The 12,976-nt window shown below is 45.2% G+C and overlaps 1 protein-coding gene across 4 annotated transcripts in view; it reads left to right on the forward strand.

Annotated features, from left to right (window-relative positions):
- The window catches only part of LOC130282215 (solute carrier family 22 member 15-like), a 418,635-nt gene that overhangs the window by 134,240 nt on the left and 271,419 nt on the right, over positions 1-12,976 (forward strand). For all 4 annotated transcript variants that reach the window (XM_056530237.1, XM_056530238.1, XM_056530240.1 and 1 more), the window contains exon 7: positions 6,154-6,294. In XM_056530237.1, coding sequence (XP_056386212.1) covers positions 6,154-6,294 — 141 coding nt within the window. The remainder of the gene's footprint in view (positions 1-6,153; positions 6,295-12,976) is intronic.

The raw sequence follows: 12,976 nt of genomic DNA on the forward strand, positions 1-12,976 counted from the left end.
ACCATGAAACCCTTAGCGTACCAGTTAAGATACCATGAGGGAACAAACCTTAAAAAACCACAGATGTCCACGAACAATATGCCATAGGCTTATGCATGCCAGGTAAGCGTATTGAGCTACATAGCCGCCCCAAACTCGTATGCGGAATATAGGATGCCGAAAGGCATGCCATATCCACAGAAAAACGCTGGCAAGACTACACGCTACCAAACTAAGCAAATGCACCTGCAAAAAACGTATGTTGCTACCGTGAGAAAAACATGTGTGCCCCTCAATGCTACACAACGTGTAAGCTCTGCCATACCATAAACCTACCAAAGTAATGTACTTACAACACTATAACATGTGAAAACCACCTGAATGAATCTAGAGCACTGAAAAGCTAGCATGAAAAAACACCTTTGTGACTAAAGTAGGGACCCTGGAAGCGCTGCGGCCCCCCGGGGAACCCCACAGCAGCGCTGTGAGCTCCACACACTCGACACCGGGGGGGCGGAGTGGTACAGAGGGGGCAGCGTACGAGCTAGCAGCGGCTAGCATCAGTAGTTTGCCAAATGCCACGCCTGTAGCTGTGAGACAGGAAGCGTGCGTTTAAATATGCCAGGCCCCTCCCATAAATATGCACGCACCTGATGTGACAGGGGGCATGCGTTGAGTATTCCACGCCCCTCTCACAAACACAGCCAAATAGGCTTATTACAAAACCAATACTCACCTGTCAGTGCTCCTGAGCACCTCTGTTTTCTCCTGTCGCTCAAGTCTTCTCCTCTTCTTTTGCTGCCATAGTCCCTTGGATCCATTGTAAGGCTTCTGACCCTTTTTGAGCAAGTCTGCTGTATATAGGGATTTTTATTTACAGAGCTGATGCTGAGATTAGGTCTAACCACTGTCCCAAAAAGATTGTATTTTCCAGCCGTGCTGATCATTTCCTACATCCACACTGCCTGATATCTTTCATTAATAGTTATCTTTGTAATGTTCCAAAACTTCAGTTTGTTTTTAGATTGTATTCCTTGCCTATTTTTCACATTATTTGAGTGAATTCACACACACACAAAAATTCCAGAACATTTTTACTGTTCAGAAAGGCTCTGCAACCTAGCACTAATGGTGGCATATTAAGGCTTGTGCCATCTGCCTGCCATCTGTTTATATATTAGTATTGTAATCAATATGGCTCAGTACACCTGTGCTGTACAGCTCTGCCTCCTGTGGCTCTCAGATGATTGCTCAGCATGGTCTTCAGAACTTGAGGTTCCCCAATCGGCATGTAATGAGTAGTGTGTGGAAACTTTGATTATTGGTAGCCACCCAAAAGTGACTCCTGAAGGGAACTCTCACTGTTATCACATAAAAGGTGTTTTGAGGCTTTATTTTGACTTGTCATATATATAAATGGCACCATGTTGTGTCCTTTGGTTACTCAGTGGCATACCCATTATTTCATTATTGTTATCTTTTTATATCATTTTTGTTTTATCCAAAAGTCTGGTCATCATATAGAATAGTCTTGATTTGGTCAAGTGGGCGCTTATTTCTTTTTCATGCAGTCTACAATTTTGTAAAATGTTGCAATGTGAAAAAGCTTATTGCTATAACACTTAGTACAGTATGCACCTACATTCTACTTGGTTCCTGGACAACCTGCTGATTTAAGGCTGGTTTTGTTCTGAATTCCACAGATTGTTCTTCTAAAAAGGATAATATTTACATTGAAATGGTGAACAAAGATAAGACAAGCAGATTTCTTTGGTTCATTAGGTAGGTGAAATTACACCTTTATTTGTTACTTTAAAAGATAGTCCAGTTATATAATTTATAAAAGACGTGCCTACATTTTCTTTTCAATAGCTTAACTTTTTTTTCTACACAAACTGCTGGGAGAAAGGTCTACAGATCCCAGGATCCTCTTTGCTAAGCCATGATCTTCATGATGTACTTTGACATGCTCCTCTGTGGCACCTTCTGAGGCCCATGTGTTGCATCCTGACAGATCCTAGTGATCCCAGATCCCATCGTTTGTTGAAACCATCGTATGTTGAGGGATCCGTGCAATGTAAAGTATAGGACAGTGGTCTACAATCTGCGGACCTCCAGATGTTGCAAAACTACAACACCCAGCATGCCTGGACAGCCAACGGCTGTCCGGGCATGCTGGGAGTTGTAGTTTTGCAACATCTGGAGGTCCGCAGGTTGAAGACCACTGGTATAGGAAGTTGTACCCGCCGCTCCGGACCGTCACCGCTCGTCACCGCTGCCCTGGATGTCGCCTTCCATCGCTGTCTATGCATCCCCAGGGTGTCTCTGACGCTCCGGCAAGGCCTCTGCTTCCCCGGCATCCTCGCTCTCCATCGCCGCCATCACGTCGCTACGCACGCCGTTCCTATTGGATGACGGGACGACGTGCGCAGTGACTTCAAGTCAACGGTGGAGAGCGCCGACGATGGAGGGGATCCCAAAGAGGATTTGCCGTAGCCCCGAGGACAGGTAAGTGATCGTCAGCGGACCACAGCGGACCACCGTAAACGGCTATCTGGTGGCAGCTGAAGCAGTCTGCGCTGCCAGATAGCCGTTTATGCGATGGCCCCGACAAAAGCATCGTGTGTTGATGCTGCCTTCAACATACGATGGCCTCTGAGAGGCCGTTGCATGTTGAAATTATCGTAGGTAGGGGGTCACTGTACTAAGATAGTTAATAAGGTTGAGCAAGTTCAACCTATAACTCTAGTGTTGACAAAAAGTAAGGTAATACCCATGATGCCAAAGGTGCCAATTTCCCCATAACAGTAGGAAAAATTCCTTCCTGACTCCAAATATGGCCCCTTTCACTTAGTGCATGGCAGTGTGATGGACGCTGGGAGAGCCGGGCAGAATAATGCGAGAAAAATTGCAGCATGTGCTTCCTTTTTCGCCTGCTATTCATAACGGTGCCCGGTGGCCCCCATAATAGTAAATGGGAGCCGCCGGGACCCGTTGTTTGCCATTGCTCCCCGTTATGAGAATGGCTGATAAAGTCAGGAAAAAAAAAAGAATCTTTGATGGCCGTTCTCGACAGGGAACAACGGCAGTGTGAAAGTAGCCTTAGTAGCCATAACTTGTAATAGTATATTTTCCCAGAAAAACATTTCAGAATGTTTTTAATGAGTCAGCCAACATCGTGTCAGTGAGTTCCATTGTCTCACTGCTCTTACAGCAAGAAATCTTCGACTGTGAGCAATCCCTGTCTTTCTTGCATCTTTTAATGTAAGGATTAAGGGCTTGTCTACCACAGTACTTAGTTCCTGTAAAACTTGTGATTTTATTGTTTTTATTGTTATTAAGGCAGAGCCGCACTTCTTGTTGGATTAAACAGGTGAGATTTGCCGGAGAGTTCACATTACCCCTTCTCATGTTATTATGACTTCGGATTTTTCTGTGTAAATACAGTAGAAAAGAAGGCATTTAGTAGATTGGCTTTTTCCTTATTCTCCTTCACCATTACACCCAGATTAGATTCATTTTAGGTGTCTTATTATAGGTGAAATATATTTTGGATTATTTTTTATTTCCTGTGGCAATCATTCTCTGTGCTCCAATTTTTGCAAATTTTATTATTTATTTTTTTTTAAACATAATTAAAGGGGTACTCCAGTGGAAGAAAAAAAGATTCTGATCAACGGATGACAGAAAGTTAAATAGATTTGTTAATTACTTCTGTTTTAAAATCTTAATCCTTCCAGTAATTATTAGCTGCTGTATACTACAGAGGAAGTTGTATTTCTTTCTGGAGTTCTTTTCTGTCTGACCACGGTGCTCTCTGCTGACACCTCTGTCCGTAACAGGAACTGTTCAGAGCAGGAGAGGTTTGCTATGGGGATGGGCTTGTACTCTGGACAGTTCCTGACATAGACAGAGGTGTCAGCAGAGAGCACTGTGGTCAGGCTGGAAAGAACTCCAGAAAGAAATACAACTTCCAGTGGAGCATACAGCAGCTGATAAGTACTGGAAGGATTAAGATTTTTAAATAGAAGTAATTTACAAATCTGTATAACTTTCTGGCACCAGTTGATTTTAGCAAATTTGTTTTCCACCGGAGTCCCCCTTTAAGCCTTATGTGCATAGTTTTTTTTAGTACCTCCCCACTAACTCTTTGTTTCAGTGTTATGTGTAAGATTTTCATCTCCGAATTCTTGAGACTGGTCATACACATTTAAAGGAGTTTCCCAGTATGAGAAAAACATGTTTTTTTGCAAACACAGTACCAGCCCTGTCCACAGGTAGTATGTGGGGGTGCATCTCAGCTCCATTACAGTGAATGGGAATGCAGTGTTTCACACACATTATGGACAGTAATGATATATTTGTGCCCAAAAAAGCAGCATTTTTCAAATGCTGGACACCCCATTTAAGTTGTCTATCTCCCACCTGCTGTGGTCAGCCGAACCTTCCTTCAAAAAGGGGGAGAGCATTGGCAATGTTGGGTTCTAAAGGAAGTCTGTCATCAGTATCATCTACTCTAATCTGTTTTACAGGACTGTAGTGTGGGTGAAACTGATGACAATGACACTTACCGGTCCCTGCTCCATACCACCATTCTGACGCAATGCCGTGATTGTGGCAGAATGAAGACGTGGAGTGAGGGACAATAAGTTTTATTGTCACCAGTATCACCCGCACTACAAGCCAGTACTACTGGTTAGTGCGGGTGATACTGATGACAGACTCCCTTTAACGTGACCAAGCCTTTATTGCACTTAGAGATTACTCACCCCTTTCTATTGAAGTAAACACGCATGCTGGCCTGAGCTTGCATGTTAACATGGTAGTCGGGACTTAAAGGGGAACTCCGGTGAAAACCTTTTTTCTTTTAAATCAACTGGTGGCAGAAAGTTAAACATATTTGTAAATTACTTCTATTAAAAAATCTTAATCCCTCCAGTACTTATTAGCTGCTGAATGCTACAGAGGAAATTCCTTTCTTTTTGGAACACTGATGACATCACGAACACAGTGCTCTCTGCTGACATCTCTGTCCATTTTAGCAACCATGCATAGGCAGCATGGTGGCTCAGTGGTTAGCCCACTAAGGACAACAATAAATAAAGCGTTATTATTATTATTATTATAACGTCAGCAGAGAGAACTGTGGTCGTGATGTCATCAGAGAGCATTCCAAAAAGAAAATAATTTCCTCTCTAGTATTCAGCAGCTAATAAGTACAGGAAGGATTAAGATTTTTTAATAGAAGTAATTTACAAATATGTTTAACTTTCTGCCACCAGTTGATTTAAAAGAAAAAAGGTTTTCACCGGAGTACCCCTTTAAAGGAGTACTCCGGTGCTAGACTTCTTATCCCCTATCCACAAGGTAGGGGATAAGTGTATGATCCCGTGGGGGTCTGGCAGCTGGAATCCCCCATGATCTCATGCCTGGCACCCCGGTAATCCACATGCATGGAGCCATCTCATGAATGGAGGGAACGTAAATGTTCGGATGTTGCAGGGGTTCCAGCAGTCGTACCCCCTGCCATCAGACATCTATCTTATCCTCTATCCTGTGGATAGAGGATAAGACATCTAATACCGGAGTACCCCTTTAATCATACACATCTATGGTGGAGCTGTGACCATTGATACATTTTATCACACCATTTTGGCTTGTGTTGCCCTCACCTCTTTGTGCACTTTGTGAAAATGACTGCATCACAATTTCCAGTACATTAGTGCCAATATTTGACCTCTGTATTGCAAGTTATTGCTTAAGGCATGTAGGTAACCTATCAGGCACTGGGTCAAAAAAAGAACATTACTGAGATTAGCTGCCCAGGCCCTATAAAATAGCCATCACACTAGAACAGAACTGACTGTAGAAATGGATTTCTCATTTATTTGTGTAATTGATATCTTGATACATCTAGTCCTCTCTATATATGTGCATTTATGAAGTAATTCACAGTAAAATGTATCTGACTTGCAAGTTTATTTCCCAGTGCAGTGTTTGGGGAAAGTATTACTAATAGATCAGGGAGTTCTGGCTGGCAGAGGTAAAATGAGCATTATTTTCCTCTAGTCCATTCTTCTATGTCACAGTACATTCTTGATAAATTGAATTTCAGAAAACTAGCTCTTGAAATCTGCAAACCTTTCAGTAGCAATGATGTTCTGTTTCTTCCAGGTATGTCTGCAGTCTGGTTTACTATGGCTTGACCTTAAATGCAGGGGAGCTGAAAGGCAATCTCTATATGAATGTGGCATTGTACGGTCTTATAGAAGTCCCCGCATTCCCGCTCTGCTTGTTCTTTATTGAGAAGTCTTGGTAAGTATGATGGGATTATGTTTATTGTAATTGTCCTTAATACCTCTTTTAGCCGTTGCAGAGTCATAAATCTGAAAAAAAAAAAAACATGTAAAAAAAACACTGCATTTAGAACCGATCTAGACAGAAGGCTTTAGTTATTTTATTTTACAATCAGTTTAACTGATATCTTGGAGTATTGTAATATTTGAGTTTCCCAAAGCGCTGCCATAAATGTCTAGAAACATACATTTTACATAGTTTGCCCACGATGGATTCACCCTTTGTAAAATGCCTTTAAAGAGACTCATAAGCCCTGGCTGTCACTGGGATCATTGATGCCTGTGGCTGCTGATATGGCTTGTTGGTCCAACTAGAGATTAACAGTGGTGAAAGATAATAGAGATGGTTGGCACAGCTAAGTCTGTACTGAAATAACAGTATATCGTGGGGTGATGGAAATGCTGGCTTAGAAGTAGGTGGTGCTCTGACCAGTTAAAGATGCAGGAACTGTAACATATGGATAAGAAAGGAAATAGTCGGTGACTCACCAAATCTTCAGGTTTCTTCTTTTATTACCGTTGTTTCGCACTGGCTTAGTGCTTCCTCTGGCCTCCAGAGGAAGCACTAAGCCAGTGCGAAACAACGGCAGCTGTCGCCTTCTTGTACCCCCCCCCCCCCCCCCCACTGTGTCCTAGCTAGTCCTGTGACTAGCAATGGTGGACACTGAAGAAGCTTTTTGCTCATTTATAATGACATAGTCCTGTTGTGCACCTGCAGTAGTGGTGGATCCTGCAATCAAATAACACAAACTAGACTAGATGCAGGGAGTAAGGGCCCTATTACATTTACCAATGATCATGATCTTGTTGATTGATATGTGTTACAAGGCTCAACCACTATTTAGGGAGGGCCACATGAACATTTGTTGGATCTTTAATGCAGCCCTCTGCTTTCATAATTTATTGGATGTCCATCCACTATTACACAGGGAGATGTGTGGGTGATATGTGATTTTTCTTTTAGCAGGTCAACACAACACATCAGATGAAGTCCATTTGTTGTCTGATCTTTCCCCTATTACACATGTCTATATGGCCTATTTGGCTCTATGGGATGGAAGTGTGAGTCTTAAAAAATCTCGTCTCCATCCACCACTGGAGATACTAGGAACTTTTTTGTAATTTAACACTTTATTATCCCATTCATGACCAGTCACTGTAACTATATGACCAGCTAGGCTTCAGATAAGTGTTGCTTTGGCCTATGAGCTGAGCCAGTCTCTTGCAACCATTGCATTTAGGGGGTTAGTAAATGTGTGCCTGTCCTTTCCGGTTCTGAACAGCAACCCTGCAATACACAAGGTGATGATTGGTTGTCATGGCAGCCAGGGGCCTTCTAAAGGCAGCCTTCATGACTGCCATTATAAGACTTTTATTACAGCCTACAGATTGCCTCAGGCACCCAGCATTTCCACCATTTACACCACGTAGCACAGAGTCATTGGGGGAGATTTATCAAAAACCTGTGCAAAGGAAAAGTTGCCCATAGCAACCAATCAGATCGCTTCTTTCATTGTGAAGAGGCCTTGTTAAAAATGAAAGAAGCGATCTGATTGGTTGCTATGGGCAACTTTTCCTCTGGACAGGTTTTGATAAATCTACCCCATTGAGTTGATCAGCCCCTCCCTATGGGCACTTAGCATAAATATGCATATGTGAAAAAATACAGATTTCTTGGCTCACAAGCAGATGGTATAAAGGTATGTCTCTGAAGGTACTTTTAACCTTTACATTGCCCTGTGTGAAAGCTTCCAACAGATTACCTTAATAGTAATTGAGTAAGCATTTCGTGTCTTACTCCTTTTTTAGCCTAGAAATGTTAACAATGAATTTTTCAATTACCAGCAGGACGCAGGCATCTTGACATTGAGTGAAAGACTAATGCTTTTATTATATTACTGCAGTGTTTACCAACCTTTTTTCGGGTCGGGGCACCCCTCGGGAAAAAAAATTTGTTCGCGAGGCACCCCTACCGAGGTTGGCGAGCAAAAAAAAAAAGAAATGATTACAGTACTGCTTTATACAGCAGCTCACAGATCACTTTTTCTCTAATCGGCGTTGGTCCCTTCTCTTCTCCATCTAGTCTGGGCCGTCCTGACGATTTCTTCCAGCCAGAAACCTACAAAACAAACCTATTAGGCTCCGCACTTTTTTTTACATGGGTGACAGAGGGGTGTAGAGAGGTGTACATGGGTGACAAGGGTGTAGAGGGGGTTACATGGGTGACAGATGGGTGTGGAGGAGTGTACATGGGTCACAGGGGTGTACATGGGTGACAGGGGTGTAGGAGTGTATATGGGTGACAGAGGGGTGTACATGAGTGACAGAGGGGTGTAGAGGAGTGGGCAGGGGTGTACATGGGTGACAGAGGGGTGTAGAGGAGTGTATATGGGTGACAGAGGGGTCTAGAGGAGTGTACATGGGTGACAGATGGGTGTAGAGGGGTGCACATGATTGGCAGAGGGGTGTACATGGGTGCAGATTGGTGTGTAGGAGTGTATATGGGTAATGGGTTCAGAGGAGTGTACAGTACATGGGTGACAGAGGGGTGTAGAGGAGTGTACATGGGTGTAGAGGAGTGTACTTGGGTGACAGAGGGGTATAAAGGAGTGTAACTGGGTGACAGAGGGGTGTAGAGCAGTGTACATGGGTGATAGATGGGTGTACATGGGCAACAGAGGGGTGTAGAGGAATGTACATGGGTGACAGAGGGGTGTAGAGGAGTTCACATGAGTGACAGAGGGGTGTAGAGGAGTGTACATGAGTAGCAGGGGTGTAGAGGAGTGTACATGGGTGACAGAGGGGTTTACATGGGTGACAGAGGGGTGTAGAAAAGTGTACATGGGTGACCGAGGGGTCTAGAGGAGTGTGCATTAGTGACAGAGAGGTGTAGAGGAGTGTACATGGGTGATAAATGGGTGTACATGGGTGACAGAGGGGGGGGTACATGGGTGACAGGGGTGTAGAGGAGTGTACATGGGTGACAGAGGGGTTTAGAGGAGTGTACAAGGGTGATATATGGGTGACAGAGGGGTGTAGAGGAGTGTACATGGGTGACAGAAGGGTGTAGAGGAGTGTACATGGGTGACAGAAGGGTGTAGAGGAGTGTACATGGGTGACAGTTGGGTGTAGAGGAGTGTATATGGGTGATAGATGGGTGACAGAGGGATGTAGAGGAGTGTACATGGGTGACGGGTCTACATGGGTGACAGGGGTGTAGAGGAGTGTATATGGGTGACAGAGGGATGTAGAGGAGTGTACATGGTTGACAGGGGTGTAGAGGAGTGTAGATGGGTGTATATGGGTGACAGGGGTGTACATGAGTGACAGAGGGGTGTAGACAAGTGGGCAGGGGTGTACATGGGTGACAGAGGGTTGTAGAGGAGTGTATACGGGTGACAGAGGGGTATAGAGGAGTGTACATGGGTGACAGAGGGGTCTAGAGGAGTGTATATGGGTGATAGATGGGTATATATGGGTGATAGAGGGGTGTAGAGGAGTGTACATGGGTGATAGATGGGTGTACATGGGTGACGGGTGTGTAGAGGAGTGTACATGGGTGACAGAGGGGTGTAGTATATGGGTGTAGAGGAGTGCACATGGGTGACAGGGGTGTACATGGGTGACAGCGGTGTAGAGGAGTGTACATGGATGATAGATGGGTGTACATGGGTGACAGGGGTGTAGAGGAGTGTACATGGGTGAAAGGGTGTACATGGGTGACAGGTGTAGAGGAGTGTACATGAGTGATAGATGGATGTACATGGGTGACAGAAGGGTGTAGAGGAGTGTACATGGGTGACAGAGGGGTGTAGAGTGTACATGGGTGACAGATGAGTGGCAGAGGGGTGTACATGGGTGACAGATGAGTGTACATGGGTAACAGATGGGTGTAAAGGGGTACAGATGGGTGTAGAGGAAGTGTACATCAGTGACAGGTGTAGAGGAGTGTACATGGGTGACAGATGGGTGGCAGAGGGGTGTAGATGGGTGACAGAGGGATGTAGAGGAGTGTACATGGGTGGTAGATGGGTGTACATGGGTACAGATGGTTGACGGGTGGAGGGTGGACATGGGTGACGGGGGGTCACATGGTGATGGGGGTCACATGGATGAAGGGGATGACAGGAGGGTGGACATGGGTGAAAAGAGGGTGGACATGGATGACAGGGGGGGGGGTGAACATGGATGACGGGGGGGTGGACATGGGTAACGGGGGGTCACATGGGTGAAGGGGATGACAGGAGGGTGGACATGGATGACAGGGGGGATGGACATGGATGACGGGGGGTGGACATGGATGACGGGGGGTGGACATGGGTGACCGGGGGTGGACATGGGTGACGGGGGGTGGACATGGGTGACGGGGGGTGGACATGGGTGACGGGGGGTGGACATGGGTGACGGGGGGGGTCACATGGGTGACGGGGGGGGGGTCACATGGGTGACAGGGATGACGGGGGGTGGACATGGATGACAGGGATGACGGGGGGTGGACATGGATGACAGGAGGGTGGACATGAGTGACGGGGAGGAAGGGTGGACATGGGTGACGGGGGGGTGGACATGGGTGACGGGGGGTGGACATGGGTGACGGGGGGGTGGACATGGGTGACGGGGGGGTGGACATGGGTGACAGTGGGGGTTGCCATGGGCGACAGTGGGGGTTGCCATGGGTGACGGTGGGTTGCCATGGGTGACGGGGGTTCACAAGGGTGACAGGGATGACGGGGGGGATTGGACTTGGGTGAAGGGGGGCGGGGGTTTGGACAGGGTTGAGAAGGGGTAACAGAGGGGTGGAAAGGGTACAGTACCTTAAGGAAGCCGGCACGGGAATCCGGCGCAGCTTGAAGTTTGTTCCATGGCATTCAGTGCACCATTTTCGACTCACTGTGCCGCAAGAAGGAGGGGGACGCTGTGTGCGCTGTGCGCACGCAGGCTTCCCTCACCCCCCCCCCCCCTGCAACGTGGTGAGTCCTTAGGCGCGCAGGCCGGGGTGGGACATTTAATAAAAAAAAAATTTAAATTCAAAACCCTGGGCGGTGCCGAACGGCGCCCCGGTTGGGAATCACTGTATTACTGACTTGTCCTATTTGCCAAATGGAAACATTTATGGAGAGCATGATTTGTTGTCCAACTTTGGGTCCTCTTTCTTCGTACCGAAGTGGTTGTCACATATTTTAGTTGCCGCTGGCTAGACTGAGGAACAGGGTTAAGACCCCTGTTTTGTTTTTTTTTTGTATTGGGATCTTGTTTACTGCAGGGGACTTCTCGGTCGCTACCCTCAGAATGCTCTCTATTAGCAATAGTAGGTATTGCAGGAGCAGCACACAAAAAGTATACCATAGAGGTCAGGGCAGACAGAGTGTGTGCAGTAAACTAGCAGATTATCAGGACAGATGGCAGATAGAGGGGTGGTGATAGGAATAGTTAGGTGAAAACTTTGAAAACGCAGACAAAAAGACCCATAATAACGTCATAAAAAGTGATCAAAAAGCCAGAGCTACACAATAGTGATACAGTTAAAAATTACAGTTTATGGCACAAAAACATACCCTAACACAGCTCTGTAGGTGAAAATCTTAAAAAGTTATAGGGGTGAGAACATGGTAATGAATGTAATGGGTTTAGAATGTAAGGAGGAAAAAACATGAGCTAGAAAAAGTTTGCTTGGTAATGAAAGGGGTTTGCCTAAGTACCTAAAAGATGGTTGCCAGCCACATCTGGTCTGTTTGTACCTCTGGTCCATTTATACAACTCCATTTTTAATGTCAATGGGAATTAAACACATCTAAGCTCTTTTCAGCTTCCCAACCATCTACGGTTGCCACAAAAAGATTGGAGGTGTCCTGAAAGTCATCTTGGTGAACAACTCCTTTAAATAGGCAAACTGCTATAGCAGGCTTTGTTCCACAGCTTGGTGGAGTATTTAGCAGTGGTGGTGACCTTGATCCATTGCAATCCATCTGTTGGGATCTCCACCTATCATTAGCAGATAGAATACATGGTCCCATTAGCTTTTGGGGGTTTTCATGAAGACTTAATGAATCACTCCACTTTGATCCCATGTGTGGGCTGGGTTTTAAAGAGGCGGTTTCCAATTATGTCCTGGAGCATGCACAAGACTCCAACTCCCATCAGTGCCAATGGGACGTGCTTAAATGTGTCTTCCGAGGGATGTTGATTCAGCATGGTTCCAAGCTTAAACGGGAAGGGACATTTAAATCAGGACACTTGCTCCAACAATTACATTCATTTAAGAATATCCATAAATCATTCCTCTGGAATAGGTTCTTTGTGACCTTCTTAGAGTGCAGAAGGAGGTTCAGGTATTGATTGATATATATATAATACATTTTGCATGTTACAAAAGGAGGTGTCCCCTTTTGCCTTCTTCCCCCTTTTTAATGCGATATTTGATGTCTCACCTTATTTTCTTATTGCATTTATTACTGTCATTTCTAAAGAAGGGAAGGATCTTAACATATGCAAAGCTATCGTCCAAATTTCCTAGTTAATGTGGACACTAAATTGTACGCTACGATTCTTGCACTACAACTGACCTCTTTCTAGATCACCTCGTCCACCCAGAACAATTTGGATATGTCCTTTCTAGGTAAGCATGTGATAATACTTTGAAA

The sequence above is a fragment of the Hyla sarda genome, chromosome 7 (genome assembly GCF_029499605.1).
Source record: "Hyla sarda isolate aHylSar1 chromosome 7, aHylSar1.hap1, whole genome shotgun sequence".
NCBI lineage: Eukaryota > Metazoa > Chordata > Amphibia > Anura > Hylidae > Hyla > Hyla sarda.